General features: G+C 43.2%; 1 protein-coding gene across 5 annotated transcripts; it reads left to right on the top strand.

Moving 5' to 3' along the window:
* The first annotated feature begins 6,634 nt into the window (after positions 1 to 6,634).
* On the top strand, positions 6,635 to 27,006 carry Prss23 (serine protease 23). Of its 5 annotated transcripts, none has more exons than XM_036194618.1 (2): positions 6,635 to 7,050; positions 25,267 to 27,006. In XM_036194618.1, the coding sequence occupies exons 1-2, from the start codon at positions 6,960 to 6,962 to the stop codon at positions 26,421 to 26,423; spliced, it is 1,248 nt and encodes a 415-aa protein (XP_036050511.1). In that variant the 5' UTR covers positions 6,635 to 6,959; the 3' UTR covers positions 26,424 to 27,006. The 5 variants fall into 5 exon arrangements, with proteins under 5 accessions (XP_036050511.1, XP_036050503.1, XP_036050528.1 ...); XM_036194610.1 differs by having other exon boundaries at positions 25,264 to 27,006; XM_036194635.1 differs by lacking the exon at positions 6,635 to 7,050 and adding an exon at positions 7,590 to 7,607 and having other exon boundaries at positions 25,264 to 27,006.
* The last annotated feature ends 490 nt before the right edge of the window (positions 27,007 to 27,496 follow it).

The following is a 27,496-nucleotide window of genomic DNA, read 5'->3' as shown; positions in this document are numbered from 1 at the left end:
AAATCTTTAAAACCAATTGTACTTGTGTGGCCAACACCTACAACAAAACATTGAATATCATCAGAACTTATGGGAGTTAAAAAAATAATAATCCTGATAATTTTCATACAAGCTCCTGAACACTGAGAACTGTAGCTGGAAGTTTCTCCAGTCCTGCGCAGCCCCACAGTCAGGATGAATCTCTCCCACTCGCATCCCATAGCCACTTGGTCCTAAGTAAACACACAGAGGCTTATATTATTTACAAACAGTATGGCCTACGGGTCAGACCTCTTGTTAGCTAGCTCTTATAACTTAACTCAACTCATTTCTATTAATGTATATGTTGCCACGTGGCCATGGCATTACCAATCTGTTAGCATCTTGTTGCTCCTTGGGTAGTGGGCTGGCTTCTCTCTCCACTCCACCCTTCTTCATCTCATCTTTAGTTTTAATGTATCACCTAACCTTATCCTGCCCTGCCATCAGCCAATGCAGCTTTATTTATCAATCATTCAGAGCAATGCATATTCACAGTATACATAAAGACATCCCACAGTAGAGAACCACGGCAGAAGTGGTTTCTGGGATGCTCATGTACACTTTTGGGAAAACACAAGAACAAGAGAAGTGAGAGAATCATTCCTCAGCCAGCAGCACCTGCAAGGCAGAGTAGGTGGCACTGTGTTGGGGTGGGGGTAGAGAAGTTCCACAGGTGACAGAGAAGCAGAGCTTATTGTTAGCACAATGGGAGGAGGTCTATGGCAGTCTGGACAGGCCAGTGGTTATTAAACTGATAAAGCAAATGAGCTGTCAGAGCAAAGATGGGGGACCATGGTCTTAGTCACCCGTCACCAGTTTCCTAAAGGACAAATCTCCTACAGTCACCATCTGACCTAGACTGGGTCAGAGCCTTCAGAGATCTCCTCTGTCTCCCTCTCTCACCCTTCTCTCCATCTCCTTCCCTCCCACTTCACACACTCCCCACCCAAGACTTCCCTTGGAATGTTATTTCTCAAACTCTGAGTAAGGTCTAGGGGTCAAACTTGCTTTGGTTCTTAGAATATCTTTGTCTTTTCCTCCTATTTTCTTTTTTTTAATGAGTCTTGGTATTCAGACTTAGGGGAAAAAAACAACTAGAAGTTATAATCTTCAGCCTACACAGAATTTAAACTGTTGAGTGGTGGGAGAGAAGAACTTGGGTTATCTCTCAGTCCACGTGACCTTCAGAGCACTAGATGAGTGCCAGCCTTGGTGTTCCAAGCCACCTCTGTACCTGTCCTCTCATGCCCATTAGAACGCCATGAGAATTGAAGTTTCCAGCAGGCACAGACAGAACTGGGAAAGGGGAGAGCCACTTTAGCACTGGACCTTGAGTGGTTTCTCTGATTTTCTAATGTTAACTATTATCAATCCATCTAATTTTTAATTTTTTTGAGTACTGCATATTTCACAGAGGATAAGAATATTTTATTTTCTGGGCTTGACTCTTAATTCTTTGCCCGGATTTTTTTTTTCTGTAAAAAGAGAGTTGGAAACATTTCAAAGTAAGTTTTGAAGGAGTTGTCTAAGCTCTCTAAAGATCAGGGATGGATAAAATGAGCAAGTTTTCTGCATAGCTAGCTCCTTGTCTCCCATCCCCTGAATAACAAAATGGATGGTCTCCATCCATAGTTCCATAGAGCATTCATGAATAGAGCACTCCAAGGAAAGTCACATTGAGGGACCTCCTCACACTCTACCATTCCCTTCCTCCATCACTCACCTACTCACTCACTCACTCACTCACTCACTCACTCACTCACTCACTCAATCACGCTGTCTCTTGCTCAAAAAATAAAATTTTTCTGAGTCTATCTACATGTCGAGCATGATAGCAGTTGTGGGTCTTCAAATACAAGCTCCCTTCTTGGTCTCTCGTTTTAACCACTTGACAAGAACACTGCAGTAGAGGAATGCAGCACAGATCTCAAAATCATCCTTCTCTTGCACGTGTCCCCAGGCTTCCTTGCCTAATTAGGAAGCTGCACAATTGAGGGAAAAGTGAGACACCCAGACCTGTCTAGACCTGTGTAAATGAATGTAATCCAATCTAATCAAGAGTAAGAGATTTACCTCACAGAATGATTTTTTTTAACAAAAAAAAATTTCACAGTATTCTTTGCAACAGGGAAGAGTTCCTGGTTGTTTATGTGCTCTGTAGAATGCTGATTCAGCATTTAGGTATCATGTGCACTGTTTGAAGAGAAGACAGCTCAAATTGGGAAAATAGCTCATGCTATGACTTCAGCCATTACCCCATTTCAAACAGAATCCATTTCAAAAATGCTGTAAGTGGAGAAAGACTTATGTTGGCTCATAGTTTCAAAGTGTTACAGTCCATTATAGCAGGGCAGACATAGAGAAGTGGCCCAGGCCATGATGGTAGGGGCCTGTGACTGTGCCTATTCACACATAATAGTGGACAGGAAGGTGTCAACAGCGTGAACTAGGGGCAGGGTAAAAAACAAAACAAAACAAGGTAAAAAAAAAAAAAAGCCCACACTTCAAAGACCTGCTCCTGCTATATAACATGCACAGAGAGGTCAGAAGGCAGCTTTGGGTGCTGGCCCTCAGGTGCCTTCCTCCATCTTTTGTTTGAGACAGGGTCTCTCCTTGGTCTAGAAAATTTTAAGTCAGGCTAGTTTTTCTGTTAGCTTCCAGGGCTCTTCCTGTCTCTGCCTCCAGTCTCTCCATGGATGGGATTGCAGGCATGCGCCTCACTTTTCACAGGGTTTCCATGTCCTCATGCTTTGTGAGGGTGAAATATGTCCCGAGCCCTAAGAATTCCAAGTCTTTAATATGTTGTCTGAGCCCTGGTATCTAACAGTCCTGAGGCTATTTTGAAATTATATGAAAGAATAAAGTTACCTCTTTTGTGGGCCAAGTTTGGATAGAGTTTTTTTGTTTTGTTTTGTTTTGTTTTGTTTTTTTTATCATTTCCAAAGCAAGATCTCTGACTCCCTCTCTCTCCCAAGTGGCTTCTACATCAGTTACCAAAAGCTATGGTTTCTTCCTCCAACACCTCAAACCCTGCTTGTCATTTTCATCTCAATATAGTTAAGGTTCTGTAAAATGCTTGTTTGAATGTTCAAGATCTCAGTCTCTTGGCTTCCTCGTCTCCCCAACGCCAAATTCCTTCTCAGAAGCTGCCCAAGTAATCCTCAGAGAGCAGGTGTATAATAATGAAGATACTACTACATCATTCCCAGTGTTTCACAGACTCACCATTCCCTGCAGAATTAAGTTCAAGTTTCTTGGTCTGACCTCCCATCCCTCTAGCGTCTCACTGTAGTTCCCGTCTTTCCCACGTCTGGTTTCAATGCAGCTTGTACTTGAGGATTATGGATTCTTCTCGGGCGTTCAAATCCTTGGACCAAGTTTGGTGTAAACCCCAGGTGGATTTGCTGTCACCCAGGCCAGATCTTCCAGTTTTCAGGTCAAGGGACATCTTGTCCATTTGAACTTGAAGTCTTCCCTGACTCATTACTGGAAACCGTGTCTGCACTCTCCCAACACTTCCACAGCTGTGTCACTTCGCCCTGGTGACTTTCCATACCACTTCCTCTCATCTTTACATTCTGCTATAGCTGTGTGTAGCTACTGCAGCTAGCCTGCTTTCTAGAATTCTTCCCTGTTAGACAGCCACTCTCTGCCATAGCTCTATTTCAGATCACATTGCATGTATGTCTTCTCTTCCTATCTATTATCTTATACATGGTTATCTAATTGGTATAAATGAAATGATAGAGGCTGTTTAATGAATTTATTTTATACAAGGTCTTTTTTTTTTTTTTTTTCCGAGACAGGGTTTCTCTGTGCAGCTTTGGGCCTTTTCCTGGAACTCACTTGGTAGCCCAGGATAGCCTCGAACTCACAGAGATTCGCCTGCCTCTGCCTCCCGAGTGCTGGGATTAAAGGCGTGCGCCACTACCACCCAGCATATACAAGGTCATTTTATATTACCCAGGCTAGTTATGGTCCTCCTACTTTGGACTCCTAAGTGCTGGGATTACAGTGTCACCGCTATGTCACCACACAGTCTAGATTCTTTTAAACTTACGTTTTGAAGAACACCAATAAATAAATAATTAAACAAATAAGTAAATAAATCAACCTTACCTACTCATCTACAATAACTCTCAATAAACCTACTGAAGTTCTCGGGGATGCCAGGAAATTGGCATTCTTAAGTACTAGTATAATCTTCATGTTCACCCCTAATTTGTACTATAAAGTTTCCTGCATAAAACTAAAAGTTAGGCAACTCTTTGACGTATCCCTTACAAATTCTAAATTATTGTTGCTGAGCTCAAGAACCACACACAGCTATAATTGGAAAGCTTTCATTGAGTCATGTCAACAGGAGGAAGAGCAGGCATTCAAGTAGTGAGCCGCCTGTTACCAAATATTTCCACAAAGATGACATCACTGTTGTCTCACAACAGCCCTGTGAGATCAACAGGGTAGGCATCATCAGCCTCGTTCTACCAAAGAGGAAAAGGTAACACGTAAGAGGGGCTAATGAGTTAGCAAGTTTCCATACCTAAATATTGGATAAGACTAGCACTAAAACTCAGCATTTCTGGCCCTACCCCAAGCTCTGCCAGTTGACCCCCTACGCTTGCTACCTTGGGCTATCATAGGTGATTTCATTTCCTCACTAAATTATTGATTTACCAAAGGACACATGACCACTGGGTTCCGGTCATTTCAGTGTAAGGAGTGGAATAGAGAATAGTATAATTTTCTTATTCCTAACTAACTTTCCATCTCTCCTGGATGTGATTGTCTAAAGCCTTTGTTTCTGCTTCTACCCCCATCTTACCCTGTGGGTGGAGCCAAGACAGACGAGAGACAAATCCATCAAAGCAGAATGGAAGTTAAGTTTCTCCCACCTGGAGTCACCCTGTTCTTAGATTTTTTGATGTGAAGATGTTTTATTTCCACATTCCTGTTTGGCCTTCAAGTCTCTTGGGTGGAGACAGCATGAAACTGTGGTATGTGTATTTGGGTAGAGATTCCTGAGTCCCAGTCCTCTTTCTAACACTCCAAACCGGGCATTTTATTGTTCGGTGTTTGGGATTCTTCCCATTAAAAAGAAGAACATGAGTTTGATCATGCTCTGTGTACCTGGGAAACACAGCAAGGAGCAAGAATCACTTGGTGCGTGGTGGGCTACAAATGTCCATCATTGGTGTTCTGCCTGTGTCAGTGCTACAAACCCTTCTGCAAAGGACTCTCCACACAAAACATTTTTTAATGGGAAGCCCTTCTTCTCTAGTCAGAGAGGAATTGGGGGCATATCAAAGGTAAATTCTTAGATCAAAAATACCAACCTCTGAGGGAACTTCATTTCCCTAAAGCCAGGAGATCACGGAGCAGGGCTGGGCAGGGGATAAAAGGCTTGATAATAAAACTCTGGATTGGAAGAGTGGGTTTGGAGGGCTGCTACCAAGATGAGAATTTGCCTTGAAGTCAGCAATCAATTCTTCAAAGAATAGTCGAGCAAATCAAAGACTTGTCATTTATTTGTTTTTAATTTTCCTGCAGGGAGGTTTTTTTTTTGAAGGATTTAGTAGCTCAATTTTACGGCATTATCAAGAATACAGAAAAAGAGCAAAGAGCTTCCATCTCTTGTCTTAAAGGACAGGCTAGCTTAGATAACCTGACTTCACCAGTAAGCTGTTCACAATAGTCAAAGCCCCTTATCCTTGGGGGAGGAGTTCCAAGACATTTAGTAAATGCTAGAAAACTACCAAATCCCTGTATACTTTCCTTTTTTAAACTGTATGTACATGCCTATGATAAAGTTTATTTTATAAATTAGATGCAATAAGGAGTAGTAACAATAATAAAATAGTACAGTTATAATAATAATTTATATGAGCAGGGCTCTCACTTTCTCTCAGAACGTTTTTTTTATACGCTTACCTTTTCATTGGTAGGGACTCTTTACAGCTTCTCTTTGTTGTATCAAAATTGCCCTCCTGCTACTTGTTGTTGGCTTGTTTGTTGATAACAAATATTACTGAATTAAATAAGCGTTACTTGGATACAACTACTAGGATCTTGCAATAGTTGCCCTGACAAATGAGATGGATACTGAGTGGTCTGGGAGATTGGTAGCATATGTGGCATGGATACATGGACAAAATCCATGTCCTAAACAGGGTTGAGTGGCCCAGCACAAGATTTCATCAAATTACTCTGAAATAGTGAGCAATTTAAAATGTGTGCATTGCTTATTTCTATGCTTTTTCCATTTAATATTTCCAGCCTTTGGTAAAGCATGAATAACTAAAACCCCAGAGAACGATAGCATGCCCAAAGCGAAGCCATTTTATACAGTGTCGCTTGTCAAAGTAGCTTCGGTTGTTTAGACTTCACAGTTTGTCTGTATTGGAACCAAGTGAATTTTTACACATAACAAAAATGAAAGTCATATCACCGTGGATGGTACCACATTGATATAAAGAAGTCATTTTTATTGCCAGCATAAGCTACAAAAGCCCCTGCTGCCTGCTTTTCCCACTCTTTGGCAGAGGAAACTAACGGCTCAGCTACAGAGGATGCCTCACTCTGGGCATGCGCAGTTGTTCAAACAGTGCTCCAGTGGGCCTTGTGAAGAAATAAAACGCTTGTTTGCTGCAGGAAAAGGAAGAGAACCCAGCATCCCGGCCACCAGTAGAGCACGAGGCTTGTGCCCACAGTTACCAGGGAGTTACATGTTCACAGTTGTAGTTTATGTCATGATTTCCCAGCGGACGAGGATAGAAATGTGAGTAACTACTTAGAGATCTCACGGAATCTAGGGGATAAATGTCCTCACTAATTTTAGTACACTGAAACCCGGATAAGAAAGTCACCCCTTCTTGAAGGAAGTTCCTACCTGCAGCTGCTGGTGTCGGTACTGGAATCTCCTGGCTGGGTGACCTTCAATGCCCTTGCCTCCTGACTGGGTTCTCAGAACTGTCACCTTCCCGGAGCCCAGGGAGAGAGCCGCAGGAGTGCCCTACCTACCTTCCTATGGTAAGTACGGCTCCCAGGAAGGGGCTTCCTCCTGTACCAGGGCAGCAGCCCCAGGAGGGCCTCTCTCCTGTCAGCCAGGAGGACAGCTCTTCCCAGTGTTTTTCACCGCTTTGACATGAAAATAACACAGCCGATTATTCCGGCAATTTCCCTAATCCATGAGCCCAGGGCAGCAGGAACCAGGTGCTGGGGGGTTGTAATAAAGCAGAGTGCTTTTGGAGATACAAACCTTTCGGTCTCGCCTCTGGTGGGCCATCTTTAACACTCTTTCAAAATGGGACCTAGCTATACTACTCCTGGGCATGCACCAGGAAAACTAGAACTACAGAGGTCCTGGCACAACCATATTTGCTGCTTGTCTGTGCACAATGAGAAAGAAATGGAGCCAGTCCAGATGTCCATCAACAGATAAACGCATAATGGAAATGTGGCACATAGAAACAAGGACGTTTTATGCCGCCGTGAAGAAAAATGAAATTATAAAATCTGCAGGAAAATGGATGGATCTGGAAATGATTGTATTAAGTGAGGTGAATCAGTGAATCAGACTCAGAAAGGTAATGCATACTATCTCTCTTATGTGGATCATAGATAGCTCTTAATGCTTTTTTATACATGTTTGCCATTATATATTATATAATATGTGCATGTGTATATGAAAGTGTTGCGATTATTGGTCATGAGACTATAAAAAGGACTGCAAAGGGGGTAAATGAGGTTTTGAAGGGAGTGGGTGGTAGAAGAACACACGTGACATGAAAACAGAATGGCAGCTGAGGGGGTGGGGGTGGGGTAAGGGGACACTAAGAAGCTGGAGGAAGATCACCATCAACAATGTTCAAAAATGCCGTAGTGGAGCCCAACACATTGTGTGTAAACATACACACAAAGTTCCACACAGGTTCTACAGAGGTTCAACACAAAATGAAATAGCAACATCCACCAGATGGGCATGGGAGATTAAAAGTGTAACCAACCAGTGGCTGCCACTTCCTGCATGGCCCTCGGTGCTCAGAGCAAGCTGGCTTTTCAGCAGTTTCCACCTCCACAGACACAAAGGCAAACACAGAGGCCTCTGATCATCTAAGCAGAGCAGGGACAGTTTGTCAAAGCAAGAACGATCTCAAATTCAGCGTGCTGGGTCTATGCCAAGGTCAGATTGACTAAAAACTTCAAACAAAGCAGCCAAACGTTCCCTGTCACCTCTATTCAAAATATCTGCCTGTGTCCCTTGCTCTGTGACCTCCATCACCAGTGGTGACATTTGTCTCTATGCTGGATGTACAAGGGTGACAGAACCAAACAAAAACAAAAACAAAACAAACAAACAAAAGGCCAGGTGACGGTGGTACAGGCCTTTAATCTCAGCACTCAGGAGAAAGAGCCAGGTGGCTCTCTGTGAGTTCGAGGACATTCTAGTCTACAGAGTGAGATCCAGGACAGGTACCAAAATTATACAGAGAAACCCTGTCTCAAAAAACCAAACCAAACCAACCAACCAAACAAACAAAAAACCAAGGGGGACAGAAAGTAAGACATGGTGTTTTCCTCTGTTAGCTTTTAGATAATAATTTATCATAGTTTTTCGTAAAAAGAATAATGAGTAGCTAAAATGGATAATCTGTCATTATGAAATATGTTAATTTTTTATGTGTTTGCTAGTTTAATCAATATAGCCCTATGAGGTAGATGCCTGTCATACCTGGTTTGACTCTTTGTGTGCTGGTTACTCAGCTGATGTCTCTTCCATGCGTTATCCACCATTCACTGTTCCTGCTCCATGCCCAGGAGCCTCAGAGACAGCTGGCCTGGCTGTCTTGCAAGCTCATGCTGGTAGATCCAGATAGCAGAGGATGAAGGAGCATTACTGGGCCATTTGTCCCATGTCCCTTCTTCCTTCTTCTCCCAGCAGCTGCATCTCTCTGTGGACTTGGCAATAATTCCAGGCAGGCCTCCCTCCCTGGCAAGCCTGCTCACCTGGCCTTTTATCCTCTCCCCCCACCCCCAGCCTAGTGCACTGCTGCTGCGTTCTGCACGGAGTGGGGCTCTGCTTCCACTCCTCAACCCTCTCCCCACCACTACCAGTAGGCACTTTGTTAGAATCTCTTCATTTGAAGTCATCTAAGGCGAACCATGTTCCCTCCAAGTCCCTGACTGACAGGCCCAGTGTAAGATAGTGTGCATCAGAGATGCAAACCTCAGATGCAAACCCAGTGCTCAACAGCAGGGAAATGAGACTGTCAAAAGGTAATCAGGGACACAAAATGTAAAAGCCATGAGAAAGTGATAGAGAATCATTACAGGAACTCACAGGCTGATAAAAATATTTCCTAGAGAATGGACATTGTGTTTGACTTTCTAAAAATAGTTAGAACATAGACACAAGGATTTGAAATAGTGTTTCAAATATGAGCAGGAACAGTGAGGACAAAAACACAGACCACATATTGGGCAGAAGTGGCCCAGTCTCTGAAGTGGAGTACACTTACAGGTGATGTTTCGCAAATTGCTTCTTTAGAACCTTATTGACCTGTGAAACATTACTATCATATTGAAAACAATTAGAATTCCCCAGTCAAATAAGACTGGGTACCTTTGAATAAATGAACTGAACCACATTGATTTATCCAGAACTTCTCAGAGCATTTAGAATGCTAATAAGCACATTGAAGTAAACTGTACTTTCAAAGATAACCTGTTAGTACCTACAAGAAGTATGGGGGGATAATATTTAGAAAATACATATTGTCCAATACGATTCTATGATACTGTGGATCTTCCTGGTAGAGCAATTCAGAACATTGTGGAGCACCCAAATTCAGAGCCTCCTTGGAAATGCCTCCAGAGTTCCTTGGAATGTCTCAAGTCATGGACAAAAGCAATTTAGAATGCAGACATATATTAAACCAAATTGAATTTATCATCTCAATATGACTTGAAAGGAAGCAATGGTAATCACAATTTAAACAGAGATTTGGACTTACATATATATCCTGGACAATACTAGAAACCCAGCAATAAAACTTCACATCCTGCTCTTCATGGCTAGCTGTTCAAATTATTTTAGATCTAATATTTTTAGCTAATTAAAATGTTATATATTAATTAATTTAATCATTGATTATATACCAATCAATAGAGCCTTTACTAGGAGCTCTTGGCTCCACTATAAAGGAAGAAGTCACACACTTCCAAGAAAAACAGACAGAATTCCTGTTCATGAGGGGCTATGAACGTGAACATCAACGTGCAAATGCACACAGTCAGAAGATACTATCTTCATACAGTTCCCTGAGAGCAAAGAGTGATCTCAGACACCCAGCACCCGAGGGTGGGAAGCCTTCAGAGAAGGGTTGCTGTCTGAGCTGGAAGGGTGAGTAGAATTTGCCAGACAGAAAAGTAGTCTCTTGGAAGAAGCTGAATCAAGCATCCAGACTCCATACTTAACCACATTAAAGCTTGATTCTTATAAAAGAGAGACTCCAGTATTTGTGGATAAATATAACCATAAATTGAAAACAAAACAATTTTCAAGAAAATGCTTTCTAATTTGAGAGAAATTTTTGTAATGTAAAAAAATCTTTGATTTCTCTTTTGTTCTTGATCATGAGGCTCTTTGTAAAGTTAGGGTACACCAGAGAAGCCCAGCATTGGCCTCTGGAGACTTTTCAAATTTAACCAAAGAAAATGAGAAACATAGTTGTTTTGAAATGTTTCTAATTTTTCAGTTTAGAGGAGTGCCCACAATATACAGGAAATTGCCAGCGCCAGAGCCTGCTCCCCTTCCCGGCAGTTTTAGCTCGATCTGGTCTCACAGTCGGATTAGAACGAAGTTTGCTGTGTGGCTTCTGTTTGTCACTGAGCCCCACAAGTGCCACTGTGAAGATCAATACTTAATACTGTGCATATGTTACATTTATATTTTCACCTTCATATGCTTGCACTTGGTGAGATGAAGGCATATATTTTTAAACACTTCACATCAGGAATCTCTAATAAAAGTAGGAATTTTTAAAGTTTTATTATATTTGCTTTGTTTTATTACATGCTTGAAAGACTTTGTATTTTAGTGGTTTACCTTGCTAGCGTTTTTTATTTAATTATGGGATCTCTTGTGCTCTTTTTTTAAAACCATATAATGTTTTAAATATAGCATTGTAAGAAAAAAAAGTCAATTCCTGCCCTTAAGACACTACTAAATATAAGTATAAAGCCTTGCCAGTATTCATGGTTTAATAGATATTTGTTGATTCAGTAAGTTGGTGATGGCACAGACATTAGAAGAAGAGACATAAATGTAAAATTTAAATCTGTGATTTTTCACAAATTCAATACTAAGAGAAGCTTTCTCACGTTTGGACCATATCAATAAAAACACCTGAGGGCCGACTAGAGACCTGAACTAATTTATTCTTAGAAATTTTGGATTAAATATTTAGCGCTGATAACATAACAATTTGATTCATTCGTTCAGTAACTTTTGAAACACCTAATGAGCAGCCATAATAGCTATAATGATGATTATTAATAACCATAGCTGTATAAATGTAGAACTTATTTCATGCCGAGTATTGTGCTGAGTGCTTTATATTGATGGCCCTGGTTAGCTCCAAGTACAGGTGAGAAGGGTGAGACGTAGAGAGTCACATCCTTTCCTAAGGTCACCCAACAAGCAAATGAATCCATTCTACATTGTGTCCAAGTCAGTGGATTCTAGAGCTCCACATCCTACTATAGTTTAGGTCCTCACCACAAGCCCTGTGGATACCTAAAAACCCTTGAAAAATGGTGTGCTCTTATTGTCAGTGTTATAGACTCAGACTCAGAGGGTGTCACTAGTGCTCTGATTGCAGATGAAAACCAAGGACAGCGGGTGAGCAAAGTCCAAGCAAGGTGTTTTACTTGAGGGCACACCTCCTTTATGTCTCAGATAGGGTTCGAAGGCCCCCATCTACTTCCTTATCTCTCATTCTAGTCTTCTTTTCATTTACTATGTGGATCTGACAACGCCTACTTACTGAGCAAACTACTAGCTCCACATAACATTGTGAAGATCATCAAAGTAGTAAGAAAGCATGTGGAAATGATTTTTATTTAAGTTATGTTTAAATGCTACATTAAAACATAGACATTGTGCATATTTATGGGTACTGTGTGATATTTCAATATGTACATATACTGTACAGTGTTTTATTTTTAGCAAGGAACTAGATCTCCTCAGAAGTATGGTTGATAATCTGGTTGACAACTTCCTAACTGACTAACTTGCTGAAGCTGAGTATGGATCGTGGTCTCTCATATAAAATAAGCCCTAAATTGAATTTCACAGTTTAGAACTAGTGTTAAGTCTCTCATGGTCCCGTGGCTCTAGCTTCAATTACCATTTGTTCCCAATTCCTCTTCTACTGCCAGGACATTGAACAAGACATTATGAGCACCTACACAACTGGGAAAAGGTAGCAGGTGTCCACAAGAGGATGGTGACAGTTGGAAGATGTGGTGATACCCTAATAAACTTGCCTGAGGATCAGAGGTCAGGCAATGGTGGCACACACCTTTAATCTGAGCACTCTGGAGGCCACACTGGGATACATGAGATTGATCCAGTATAGGAGAGAAACAGAGGCCAGCAGAGGTGGCACGCATCTTTAATGCCAGCACTTGGGATCTCATGCCTTTGCTTGGAAGCACACATGCCTTTAATCCCAGGAAGTAATATGGCAGGGCAGAGAAAGGTATATAAGGCATGAAAAGACAGGAACTCACTCTTCTGAGGCTGAGTATTTCATAGAGGTAAGAACTAGTGGCTGGCTGTTCTGCTTCTCTGATCTTTCAGCTTTCACCATGACATCTGGCTTTGGGTTTTTTATTATAAGACCATTTAAGATTCGACCAACAGAAGAGCTGACTCAGCTCCTTATTGGAAGCCTAGCAAAGGAGGGCATGGGTCAGTACAAAGACTCTCAGCGATGAGTCAGCCCATCTCATGCTATGAGGAAGGCCATCCCATGCTATGAGGCAGCAGAAGTATCAGCCATGCTATCTACTGGAGCACAGCTCAGGATCCTAAGTGAACACTTGAACTTCCTCAGTGTCCCACCAGCAAAATGGAGAAAATCATGTCCCTTGCTATAAGTTGAATGTGTATCCCCAAGTCCCTGAATTCTCATTGTAATAAGTAGGACTGTTATGTGGTAAACACCTCCTAAAGTCAATTAATGTTGTGGAGGAACTAGATTTTTACTGTGAGGTTGTGTGTGGTATAGAAGGGAGCCAGCTATGTTTGTTCTTGCATTTCCACAAGATGCCCAGTGTTCTGTTATAGTAGCACAGACACCTCCATCTTAGATTTCTCAGCCACTAGACTCAGGAGCCAAATAAGTTTCTGCTCATTATAAATTATCCAGTTTGTGGTGCTCCTATGGCAGACTAACATATCTCTCTTTTTCTGTTTATCTTGAATGACCAGCATGTGTGCATTTAAGGAATACCCCCATAATCTTTGCAGCTGAGTTCTAGCTCTGCTCCTTTAGTCTTGCATTTCTCCTTTATACACTGGTCATTCTCTTCCCGTCCTTTTGCAGTGTGGTTCTACAGACCCAGGAAGATGATGTATGTTAAACCCTTGTCCAGAATCTGGGAATGTATTATAGTGGTAAAGCTTTAGGCTTGCTTGGCTGAGCAAGGTGCTGCATCTAATCTCCAGCACTTCAAAGGCGGAAAAACAGTAAAATGAAACTCCCAGGTCTTTCTTTACCTTTTGAGCTTCAGTTCAAATCCCATAGCCTCAGGGAAGCCTTCAGACCTGACATAATAAGAAACAATGATTCTCTCCTCCAGGTTTTCCAGCTCATGTCTATTCTGTGACCTAGCCCATATTTCTGTTTTCCTTGTGTTAGATTTTATTTTATGTCCATGGCATTTAATGCTCTGCACCACCAGGGTGGGGGTCGCTTGCTTGCTGAGTCCCACAGCCCCAGAGCTTTTATACAGAGGGGACAGACACTAAACTTGCAGGTCTTGCCCTGAGTGCACTTTTAACTCCTCAATCGCAGTGCCCATAAAAAGGTTTGAAAAGGCAGTGAGGGGGTTGGATTTTTCCCCTTGGGGGAAAGATGGACAAGTACAGAAAAAAAAAAAAAAGCAAACATCTATGCTTAGCATGAGAACACCTGCTGTTTGCACAGCACGTTGCTCTCAAAGGTCAAAGCACTTTCCAAATCCATCATGTTGTTGTCCATATGGCCATCACATAGATGACCTAAGAGCTAAGTTATTTTTCTTTTTTTTTAATTAAGGAATTTTTTACTCATTTTATATACCAACCACAGATCTCCCTCTCTTCTCTCCTCCCACCTCTCCAGCCAAGTTACTTTTCTAGGTCAAACCTAGGAAACATCTAAAACCAGCCAGTTGTATTTAAGCCCTGCACCCTCCCTGTATTGAGAACCACTGTTTATCTGTTGGCTGTTTGGATAGAAGACAACAGCACCTAGGACTGCCTGAGAGAGGGATGTATTATTAGGCTCTTCCATGCTTTGATTTCTCTGTATGATTGATGGGAGTAATATTTGTTCTCCAAGGTGCTACTTTGAAAATTACAACTGTTAAGACAATGAGTAATGGATGTTAGTCAGAACGGGCTGAGGTAGTACTGGACGATAACGTTTCAAAACACGATCTTTTTACACAGTGGGTTAACCACAGCTAATGTTTATTAGCTGCCACCTGTATTTAAAGAACTGTTCTAAAGCACGTTCTATGTACTGATCTGTCCAACCCTTAAACCAACCCCAGGAGCCCTGGTTGTATAGAAGAGGCTACGGAAAGGTTAGGAGAAAGGCCACATAGCTTATAAGTGGCAGGCCCTGACGTGGCACATGATACATAGCTGTGGGAACTTGTGACATAGAAACCATAGCAATGAGACCATGCCACACCCATGTAAGACAGGCAAAGCTCCTTTATTGTGATAACAAAGGAGTTGACCAGGCTGCTCCACTCAAGAGAGGCAGCAAGAAGCTTTGATTTAATTCTAGGAAAGAGTGGGCTAAAGTTTGAAAATTGTTCATTAGTCATGGGCACAGCTTCAAAAGATGTCTTCCCTTTTTTGTGCACAAGTATTCTGGCCTTGTACTTGTGCAAATAGGAAGTGAATTAATCTAGGAGCCACGTTGAGTTCCTCCTGTGTCTAGCAACATTAGGGAGGTCAAAAGACTTCTTTTTTCATTTTTATTTTTTAACAGTCCCTAAATGCTCAATGTGCTTATGTGTGGAGCTGATAACTCCAATACTGGATGGAGAAAGACATGATATGAAAACAGAAAGGCCAGGTGTATCATCACATTTTAGCCATCCATCAATTTAGGCTCAGTACCTTCAAGTTTCTGTAACATAGCCAATAGCTTTGTTCGCCCAAACATCAGAAGAGCTTTAGTATTGAAGCTGGTAGGCAGCTAACATGTCATCTGCTATGTGGTCTCTAAAGTTAGCAGTTATTAAGTTAGCTAAGAGCAAATGAAGCTGGAAGGTTTATCTACATTTTTCTCTGGTAATAATTCTCTTGACTTTGTCATCTGTATGGCCATCTCGAACCCCACTAGATTTCACTTGGTTTAATCATAAGGAGTTCCAAGTCCATCAATATTTCCATTGAGAGCCATAAACCCTTAGAGACCCATAATTTAATTTGTTACACTTGTATGCTTTTAAAAGTTAATATAAGCATACCCTGGATCATTGCGATAACCATCTGCATCAGTTAATTTTTTATTGCTGTGATAACACTGCATGGCCAAGGCACCTTAGAGAAGAAACAGTTCATTTGGGTTCAAGAGGGTCAGAGTCCAGGATGGCCAGGCCTAGTAGCAGGAGCAGGAAGCTGAGAGCTCTCATCCTAAAGCCCAAGCACAAAGCAGAGAGGGTGAACCAGGAATGATGCCAGACTTTGAAACCTCAGAGCCCATCGCTAGTGACACACTTCCTCAGGCGAAACCACACCTCCCAAGTCTACCTAAAACACCACCACCTCCTGGGACCAAGTATTTTAAATGCCAGAGACTATGGGAAACATCTTAGTCAAAGAACCACCTGGACTCTACCAAGAATTCATCTGGTTTTCTGTGCCTGTGTGTACTACTTTTTGGCCCTAAGAGGTTACCACTTTAATTGGGATGCTAATAAGAAAGAGACCAAGGGAGAAGGAAGGCAAGTGGTAGGCAGGAGGGAGAAGACAAGGGAAAAGAGAGAGTCCTTAAGGGCACCTCACTACCACAAGGGTGGTCCTGCTGTGGGAAACTGAAGGGATCCCCTCTGGCAGTCAGGAGCCATATGCTGTCGGCAGTTGGGGAAGCAGTCATAATCTAATTGCATTGTTCTGGAAGATAATTTTTGTATTCAACTTAAAAATCAGTTTTGGTTTTATTCTTGAGTTGTTCAAAAGTTTAAGTTTTTATCTAGTTTCATGTATATATTCATATCAATGAACTATTATTTTTTTAAAAAAGTTTAAGCTAAGACTCGGGAGAGCTAAGAAAGTTTTGCCTTTAATGTGGTGGACAATACTAGTTTCCTTTATATTTGAGAAACACTACTCAACAACGTGTTCAGGGCCTTCCTATTTAAAGGCAAAGGCAAACACTAGCTCACTGGGCATGCCATTAACATCCCGGTGTGGAATAGGATGTTAGGCCCTCCCTTTCTGAGGGCAGGCTTTGACAGGAAAAAGGAAAACTACTCTGGGATTGACAGGGGAAAAAATGACCTCTGTGCAAAATCTTGTCCTACCATTCAGTAGCTGTCTGACTGTGAGCAAGATTGGGCCTCTCCAATCCTCCAGTCTTTAGGGGGAAATCCACAGCATCCTTACCCTTTTCATCTTCATGACCTGCATGAAAGGTTGGTTCACAGAAGTAGATGTGTGTGGGAGACTACCGAGGCTCTGGCATTAGATACTTAAATAGTGAGGTCACCAGGCTGGCTTCGAGAAGACCCCCAGCTGTGGACTCCTTGGAGTGATTTAGGGAAGCCAGGCACCACAGGCTAGGAGGTAGCTCCACCAGCTGGTGCCCTGGTGCCCCAATAAAGACCAAGCCAGGGGCGTCACCAGCCAACCCTTGAGAAGCTGCCAAGCCCGCAATCCCCTGCTGTGCTCTGGACCCAGCACGCAAGTGACAGAAGTGCAGAGCCTGCAAATTTGGTAGTCTTGCCTCTGGGTTACACACTGCTCCTCTCTGGAGGCTCTTGAGGCAGACGTAAGTCGGAGAGGAGTTGGGCCATCACAATTTCAGGCGCAAGAATGCGCATGGGTAAGGAGCTCACAAGTTAGTAGTGAGCTTCGCAAACTTGCCCAGGAGCTGCCCATGCACCGGGTGTGCTGATGGGGAGGGACCGCTCTTGCTGAAGCACTTGGCTTTGCAGACTTCAGGCAATGCAGACATCTAGAACTCTGTACGCGTTCTCCGAAGAGGGAGGGTGTCCCTGGCGGAAGGGACATCTCAAGAGGCGACGACCCCGTTGGTGGTGAGGTGCAGCGGAGACCCACCTGCGCAGGGCCGCAGGGTCCGCGATCTCTGAATGGCAGGCTGAGGATGAAGGCAAGCGGCGAAGGGAAGGGGCGGCGTCGGCGGGCGGGCGGGCGGCTCGGCTCGCGGCCGGGGGCGGGGCGGGAGGGCCGGGGAGGCGCGCGGGGTAGGGGCGGTAAGGGGGGGCGGACCCGGCGCTGCGGACGCTGCTGGCCCGCCGGCTCACACTTGGTCGCGCTGCGGAGCAGGCATGGGAGCCGCGCGCGTCCTCCGAGCGCCCACACCTGTCTGAGCAGCACACGGCCCAGCCCGGGCGGGCTGCTCCACGCGGGTGAGTGCAGTGCGGGGACGCAGTGTCGCCCGTTGAGTGCGGAGGACCCAGGCGTGTGCCGAAGCGGGACAAAGGGCTGGGTGCGCGCGGGGTGGGGTGGCTGCGGGCTGCGGGGAGGCGGGGAGGCGGGGGGTGCACTGGAGACCTGGTCCCGGCCTCCACACTGGCTCTAGGCTGGAATGAGAGCACGAAAGAGCCCCCAGGGACACGCACTCTGTAAGGCATACGGATCCACGCAGTGTCACTTGTAAAGTGGGTGGGGAAAGCAGGCTTTGAAACTGCCGTCTTGGATGCGGGGTGCTGTGTGGGAGTCGAACGGAGCCTTGTCTGGCAAGTTGTTCTCGGACTGGTCAGGGCAGGCTCTCTCCAGGGACACACACCGCCACCTCTACCACTTGCTTTCCGTGAGCTCTGCATATACCGTATCACGCTCTGAGCATTAATTTTTAACCGGACACGTGATTATGAACACACCTTAACAAGCAAGAGAAAGTCAGCAAACATAGGTTGGAAACAGGCTTTGGCTCTGAGCGATGGCTTACTGCAGCGCGCTAAACCTAGAAAATGCTGCCTGAATTTATCAACAGTTGTGGGAAGCAAATATTGCTTCAGCTTGTAGCCATTTATCACAAATCGTTAACTTTGAAATAAAAGCTTTTTCCTCTCCTGGAACTTTTAAAAGAGGGAGACATGTTTAGATGGAGCAATGCCACCCGCCTCCTGAAGTGGGGCTGGCCCTCCCCACCTCCTCCCTCAGAGCATCTCTTGAGAAAAGTCTCCGATAAAAATCCTGTTTATTTTATTGCCCATTGGGTAACACCCAGGAGAATTCAGAAACAGCCTACGACTGGTGGAAAACTCCAGGCTATTCAGTAGCTCGGTTAGAATAGGAATTGTTTCTCCCAGCTCTTGAAAGTGAACTTGAGGGGTCCTAGCAGACTCCTTAGGGATAGGTAGGTCAGGTGGATACTAGCATAGACTCACCAGGCCCTATGAGAAGAGTTGAGTTTATAGTTAAAAGTTAGCTGTAGCCAAAACCTCTATCATAAATTAATGTCAAGATATTCTTAGACATGTGTCAAGAGTACACTTGGGCAGGAGAGCATTTAAAAGAACTATTAACTGTCTTTCAAAGAATCTCTTAGGAGTTAGGTACAGTAGTGCATGCCCTTGAATCCCAACACTTAGGAGGCTCAGGAAGGAGGATGGTGAATTTGTGGCTAGCAGAAGGGGACAGTGAACTTTTTTTTCTTAAAGAGTCTCTTAGGACTGGATTGGAGGTGAGATGAAGGGACTGAGGACCCCACAGAGGCACTACATTCATTTCCTCCTGAGTGGTACACCATGTACATATGAATAAATCCTTCATTTTTATTTTTCCATTATTATACAGTCAGTAAGTAACTTGTCATGCTGTTTCTGAACTGGGAAGGAAGCAATTTTCCAAGGTAATTAATATGGACCTCATTTCTGTCTCAGTGATGACGATTCAGGTAGACAGTGAATGAATATAGGTGTGTTTTCTGCCTGTAGCATAAGTGCCAAAGTGCCCATTAGTGTGTCTGAGAACATTGTCAGCCCAGGTCTGCAGAGTTTAATAGTCTCAGGTTCTCCTGAGCATCTCTCCAATGGATTCTTTAGGAGCCAGTGCACCCGGTATTATTCATGTGTAATTCCAAATGACTCCAGGGAGTTTGTTTCCCACAGTCTCACCACTGACAGCTCTATGCAAGCTTGTCTTGGGATCACTAGGGTGGTACCTTTGCCTAAAATCTGATAGAGAAGAAGGTAAACTCTGTATAACTGCGAGATTGTTTGAACTGCCAGGCTTCCTAAGTTCCCTCGGGTTCCCCTCCAAGACCATCATTCTCAAGCTCTCATGTGATTAGGTCTGTTTTGCTTTAATGGGTTATGTGGCTCTGGAAAATGAGATCGAGCCTGGCTTCAGCGTATTCGCAGAGCTTTGTTCATCTTTAGGCATTTGCTTTGGGAATTAGCAGAGCCACATTGTTCAGTGTCCCTGGCTATAGTTCTCATGGACCCTTTGTCATCCTTCCAAACGGTGCCAAGAGTGAGCACCTTCAAGTACTTTCTTTCTTTTTATTGTGGTCATAGGAATTCATACCTTGTATAGTAGAGACTGGGTGTCTGAAAAAATTAGGTTTTCTCTTGGAACACTTGTTTGTTTATAGGGGTTAAATCAGTCTCGCAAACACTGCTCCCTTGAGGAGAACTGTGATGTTGCAGTTTTTAAGACTACTGTGTGGAGGAGACTCAAAAAAGGCAGTCCCAGTAAATGATTATTATCACTGGCACATCTGATAATGTGCAAAGTCCCTCTACCATAAAATGATTGTAAGGCTTATGAAGTATGTCTATAAAGTGTGAAACTTTTGAGACATCAGCCAGTGAGACAGTGGCTAATATTGCAACCTGGGGGCAGGGAGTGTGTAGCCATCTTGTGAGTCAGATACCCAGGGCTGGGAAAAAAAAAAAAAAAAAATGCGGTTTCTGTATTACTAAACATGGTGAAAAAAATGGTTGTTCACCTTGCTTTTCCATTCTGCTTTGCCATTAGGTGAAGTAAGGCATAAAAACATTTAGATGGAAAGCTTAGAAGATAATTTATGTGTATGAGGATTCTGTATCCTGAAAAGATTCATTCTTAGAGATGGAATGTGAGAGACCTAACTTTTTTTTTGGTCCAGAGTTAGCTATATGGAAGATAAGGTTTGGAAATCTTCATTCCTTTAAAAAAAAATGTTGGTTTTCCAAACAGCTCTACAAAAACAAGACAACCCACTTTTAAACATTAGAGGATTTAAAGTTAAATAGCCCATGTATCATGTCTCCAGCTATGGGATTAGGATTGTGTATGTTAAATCTGTTTGTTTACATCCCTGAATGTCTATGTATAAATCAATTTAGATGTGCATAGCACATGCTTACTTTGAGTTTGAGATGTTATAAACAATATTTATCTCTATGGGCATATCTTTTTATCAAGTAAGCTGAGAAATTAATGCAAAGCTACTTACTTCATTTTAAAGCATCCTGGTTGTTCTTGGCTGTCTTATGACTCAGAAATCAACTCAGCCAATAACAACTGTCAGGGTAGGGTGTCCGTGTCTCTGTGGCAGTGGGGTTGTTTTTCTCTTACTTTTTCTTTGGGACTTTCCCAAAGCATCCTCCAGACTCAGTCATCCCTCCACTGGGTTCTTAAAAGCCATCCCTGACAGATTCCTTTGTGGTTTTGTTTGCTTGTTTGTTTTTGTTTGTTTGGCAGTTTGAACATGGAGGTTTTAACTCCCAGTGAAGTAACAGATGAATGTGATCCATTTTCCTTCCCCCACCCACGGTACCTCCAGCTTCCATAAACAACACAGTCCCTGACCTGTCTGGATATTTTTGATCCTAAAAAAAAAAAAAAAAAATGCGAGTAGAGAATCCTGGACTTGCAAGAGCCCATGAAAGTGATTCCCTGACTTGGGTTGCTATTCAAAACAGTTTTCTAACTCATGTTAAATAAAGTTTAATGGCACAGAAAGTAACTTTGGATGCTTGTAACCTTAATAACCAGATGCCAGTTAAAGTCTATGAGGGCTTTACCTCTCAGTTGCTCACCAGATATTCCAAATCAATTTGGAATGATGGCCTGCATCAGTTTCTTGACATCTATATCCCTTTCTATGTTTGGATTAGAGCTTTAACTTTCAGAGGCACATACAAACCTTAGGGAAAACATAAAATGAAGATCATCAGGGTGAAGTCTTAGTTCCACAATAACACTAGGAACTTACAAGCCTTGTTTCAAGCTAAGAGAAAATAGTGCTTCCAAAGTACCCCCCAATTTGACCTTACACAAAGAAAGCTGTGCTCTGCCCTAAGTAGATAGCAATCTTTCCCATAGATGGCCGACTTCTCCCTGACTCCTGGCTACATGATGAGAACTTAAATTGTTAGGAATCTGAATTGGTAATAGCCTATCATTTAGTAGATCCCTCAGCATTATTTCATTTGTAAGTGATCTCCAAAGTTCTTGGCACATAGTAGTCATCTACTATTTTGCCAAGGAGTAAATTTGACCCTCAGTACTGCGAGCTATCAGGGAAAGAGCCAAGCTGGCTGACTACCCAGCACCCACCCACCAAGGAAAACCGGGTACCCCTCCATGCAGTACCACACACGTGACTGGCTTCTTTTGCAAACAGGCTGAGGGAGGATGTCGTGTTGGCACTTGTGAAACAGAGTGTACTTTGGGACCTTAGAAAGTATTCTTTAAATAAATAAGGATTTGCTGTGCAGGCAGAGCACTTAGAAAGAGGGTTTAATTTTGCACGAGGGGAGGATTAATTCATTAAAGCAAAGTTCCTAGGTGGATTTTTAAAAATGTGTTTATAGGAGTTTCAGAGTTTTTCCTGCCTTTCTCTTCCCTGATACCTTGTCATTAAACCATTTCATTTTTAGGTAAATGGATAAAGCTAAAGACAATTAACAGCACAACTTTGGTACAATTGATAATTCAGACTCCCTACAATTATGTATGTGTTTCAGATTTGGAATCCAAAGTTTCATGTGGTCATATCAGCATATCTTAACTCTCTTGTTCTTTTTGTGCACTGAAAGTATTATATGTGTCTTGTGATAAGTGTAGCATGGTGCTGTCTCATTTCCTACTATCTCTCATTCAGTCATACTTTAAAAACAGGGACCCTTGACAGCTTGGACCTCTGGATTCTGTATCTCTTTAGAGAAAATGAAACAAAACTTGGTGCATCAGGCTTAGCAGAATTAACATTCTCCACATCAGTCATGGAAAGAAGGATAGTTAGGTTGCAACCTAAGAGGGAGACACCTGATTTCTTTAGTTGATCACATTTGACAGGGATTCTGATGTGAGTGGGGAGGCTAGTCGAGGCAGGAATAACCACAGCACAAAGGCTACTCTAACCCCAAATGAGCTCAAGAGCTGGGTCCTCAGCCAGTAGGTGGGAATAGTCAGGCAGAGAGCATGCCCCACAGAGTCTCAGTGTTACAACACCACCACATTGCTCAGCCCTCCATTGCAGGGTGGACTCTGTTAGCATCAACACACCTTCCCTGGTCCATGTTGAAGCATTAGTCCTGACATTAGCATCCCCAACAAGCACATACAAATACACATGTGCTCGTATCCATGTACCTCATGATTTCAAGGATGTAAGAAAACAGCTTACTGTATTTCCTTTCCAAGTACTGAAGTACTCCTAAAGTACCCAAGGTTTTTCCTATTTACAAAGATGAAGGGAAGTAGAATTTTAAGCAGTTAGGAAATGGCAAGGAATTGGATTTTTTTAAGGATCCCATTCCTTCATTTTTTCATTCCTATTATCCCTCAGAGAAGTAGATTTCAAGAGAGTGGGGCAAAAGAGGTAGCAGAGATGATGGAACACACATTTTAGTGTGCAGGTATTGAGGATGTGGCTTGGCTTGCCCAGGTAGGCTAGATCAGATCAATGAAGTTTTTGGTCATACATAAAGCAAGCTCAAGGCACCCCAAAGTTGCCAGCCTGTCTACCCTACAAGAGGAAGGGAGTGAAAATAAGGAAATCACTGTTTCCTCTTGTTCCTGCTTTGTTCCCTTAGCTGGCCTCTTGAGAAAGCTCCCTCCCAGCCCATTCTGGGATGCCTGATTGTGAATGAATTACCCCACCCGCTGAGTCAGCTGAACCAGAAGATTTGGAGCCTGTCAGAGCCCACTGATGCTTGAGCAATGGAGAGAGCACTTCCAACCCTCTTCGTTAGTGCTTTCCTCCAGGGATGACTGATCAAGGCTTTCCATTTCTCTTTCAGGGTAAAATTTGTGCTCTTGCATTTAGTTGGCACAGTGCTCCTCAGGGGGGTTCTTACCTGCAGCCTCTGTCGTCTTCTCTGTACACCCCTACTGAGCTGGGTATAATTCCTGAAGTGACTCACGCTGTTGCACACCCCCGTGCTCCTGCATAGACTGTTGTTGCTTCTAAGGGTCCCCTTCTCTGTCTCTTCATCTAATAATGCCTTTTCAACTTCACACCTCCCTCCGTGGGAAATTTTTCCTGTTCCTCTTTGTCCCCACACCTTACTTTCTATCCTCTGTCTAAGCTACCCCATCATCTATGCATATCAGTCACTGGAAGTCACTATGTATCATTAAAAAAATGTGTTTTCTGACCAACACTAGTTTATTCCTCCACTAACACAAGCATTCATCCAATGATCCTTGCAAATGCTAGCATAGGCCCAAGGTGAAGGCATTAGACAAGCTGAAAACTTGGACACAGACACCTGAATAAATAACCGACAGTAATAGTCATAAAGTTATTAGACTTAATACAGTGTCAAAGCTTCATATCATTGGCAATGATTCCTTTAGTATGCAGCATAATCCAAATGTCTACAATTATTTATTTGTTTGCAAGTGTAAAGATGGTTGTTTAGGAGCTGACAGCTGGAGTTCAGCCATGCCCTAAAATATAAAATGGGTGGATCAGAATGAAATGTACCTATGTTCCCAAAGGTTGGAGCAAAGGCAATACCTAACATATTTCCCCCTAAATACAAAGCAAAAATCCGCAAAATTCTCATACCATCTTCCAAATGCATGCATCAGGTAGGAAAGATAAGTTTCCTAGTATGACTCCGCCTTTCCCAGATGCCTTTGCTTCCCAGTAAAGTGTGTAATTTAGATTTACTATTCAAATAAGAATGTTGCCCAGAAAATTATGTAAGAATTTACTGTGATAGGAATGAGAGCTAAGGTCGGGCTGTGGTGGTGCACGCCTTTAATCCCAGCACTTGGGAGGCAGAGGCAGGCGGATCTTTGTGAGTTCGAGGCCAGCCTGGGCTACCAAGCGAGATCCAGGACAGGCACAAAGCTACAAAGAGAAACCCTGTCTCGGAAAACCAAAAAAAAAAAAAAAAAAAGGAATGAGAGCTAAGAAGGAAGGAAAAAGGCTGGGGGTGGGTGGGTAGCTAAATAGGAGGGGTTAAGTTGTATAATCAAGTAGAAAGAGTTCAGAGTCATGTAAAACTGAGAGCTGGCCATATGGTCACAGAGTAATGCTAACTATTTACATGTAGCCCTGTAAGGATCCATGGTCTTTGCTTCTTAAGCATTAAGGAAAGGAACACCCAGTTTCAATTGGGGCTGAGGTGTGGGAATGATCCCAAGGTTAAGTCCTTACATGTAAGTGAGACCATTACCTGAGGAATTCTCTCCCTGGAAACCTGAGAAAGGCTCATAGTCTTAGAAACATGACCAGCATGCTGCTACCCTTTGCCAGGCTGCAGGAAATGAGCTGTAACTCTTGTCCTCCTGACTTCTTGTCTTTGTTTCTACAGCAGCTCTCAACATGGCGGGGATCCCAGGACTCTTCATCCTTCTCCTCCTGCTCTGTGTCTTCAGGCAGGTGAGTCCCTACAGTAGTCCATGGAAACCCACTTGGCCGGCTTACCGCCTCCCTGTAGTCTTGCCTCAGTCTACCCTCAACTTAGCCAAGCCAGACTTTGATGCCAAAGCCAAACTGGAGGTGTCCTCCTCATGTGGACCCCAGTGTCACAAGGGAACACCACTGCCCACCTATGAAGAGGCCAAGCAGTACCTTTCCTATGAAACCCTCTACGCCAATGGCAGCCGCACAGAGACTCAGGTGGGCATCTACATCCTCAACAACGCCGAAGGCAGGGCACGAGGTAGAGACTCCGAGGCTGCGGGAAAATCTCGCAGGAGGAGGCAGATTTATGGCTATGACGGCAGGTTTAGCATTTTTGGGAAGGACTTCCTGCTAAACTACCCTTTCTCAACGTCGGTGAAGCTGTCTACAGGCTGCACCGGCACCCTGGTGGCAGAAAAGCACGTCCTTACTGCGGCACACTGCATACACGACGGGAAAACCTACGTGAAAGGGACGCAGAAACTCCGAGTGGGCTTCCTGAAGCCCAAGTATAAAGATGGCGGCGGAGGGGACAACAGCTCGAGCCCAGCCGTGCCTGACAAGATGAAATTTCAGTGGATCCGGGTGAAACGCACCCATGTGCCCAAGGGGTGGATCAAAGGCAACGCCAATGACATCGGCATGGATTATGACTACGCCCTTCTGGAACTCAAGAAACCCCACAAAAGGAAGTTCATGAAGATTGGGGTGAGCCCTCCAGCTAAGCAGCTCCCAGGGGGCAGGATCCACTTCTCTGGTTATGATAATGACCGGCCAGGCAATTTGGTGTACCGTTTCTGTGATGTCAAAGATGAGACCTACGACCTTCTCTATCAGCAGTGTGATGCCCAGCCTGGGGCCAGTGGTTCAGGGGTCTATGTGAGGATGTGGAAGAGACCACAGCAGAAATGGGAAAGAAAAATTATTGGCATCTTTTCGGGCCACCAATGGGTGGATATGAATGGCTCTCCACAGGATTTCAATGTGGCAGTCAGAATCACTCCTCTTAAATATGCGCAGATTTGCTACTGGATTAAAGGGAACTACTTGGATTGCAGGGAGGGTTGACCCGGCCCGGCCGCTTCTTCCTGCCAGCACTCCAGGGTCTTTGGGCTCGTGTTGTAGGAGACCCCAGCTTTTTATCATTGACTCTTGTACCTGTGTGTTGTATAATATCTTTTACCCAACGTTTTTCAAGTGGCAAAATGATTGGCTCTATTATTTGAAAACTGGTGTGTGCATCATAGCCTTTAAAGGGTCTGAAAGCATACTTTTGTATAGAGATTTTGAAATATTGATGTTTGGGGCACTAGGGAATATTTGGCAATTAAGTTAAACTTTCAGTTTTTTGGAGAACTCTTGGTTTTTGTCTTATCCAAGCTTGCTTCAAAGGTTTATATTAAATATGTGATATATGGAGGATTTGAATTCCTATGTTTGTATATGTATCTGTTTCCTTCGGAGAGTCATATATTGATATTTTTGTAATGTGTGGTTATAATGCATCTGGATGGCGACATCATACACTTCAGTAGGCAATTATAATGTCTTTGATTCAACATTTACATAGTAGTCCTTGAAGAGAAACAATAATTTATTGGCTATATTGATGCACATATAAAACTGTATCTTACAGTAAACAGAACTTCCATGCTGCTTTTAGTTTTGAAAATAAAACTTTCTCTTCTAAAAACTGTTGCTCTACTTTGTGGGAAGTCTGTATATGCCTCTGCAAACCTTGTCATTACACCAGAGTAGGCAAGATCATTTATCCCAATCCCTCCACTTAGCAAGATTTCACTCACATATCTGGAGCTAACAGACAATAAGTGGTGCCTAATTAGAACCGGCTGAATTGCTTCCCAGCTAACGGGTTGTGGCCACAATAAAAAAACAATCCTTGCATCTAAACCCCCAGAGTGCATCACATCTCACTGTTTATCATTGGGATGGGTAATTTAAAAGGAATTTAATTCCTATGAACAATGGATGCACAGCTCCGTGGGTGTCACAGCAGAATAATTGCTTGTTTGAAGCAGAGCATAGTCACATAGCCTAATCCAAAATTATTCTGCAGAGTTTTCAACGTACTTCCAGAGAGCTGTGTATTTTTTTTTATTTGCAGACTTTTCTTTTTCACT

Source organism: Onychomys torridus, chromosome 1 (assembly GCF_903995425.1).
Source record: "Onychomys torridus chromosome 1, mOncTor1.1, whole genome shotgun sequence".
Taxonomy (NCBI): Eukaryota; Metazoa; Chordata; class Mammalia; order Rodentia; family Cricetidae; genus Onychomys; species Onychomys torridus.
This window is presented reverse-complemented; position numbering and strand designations above follow the sequence as displayed.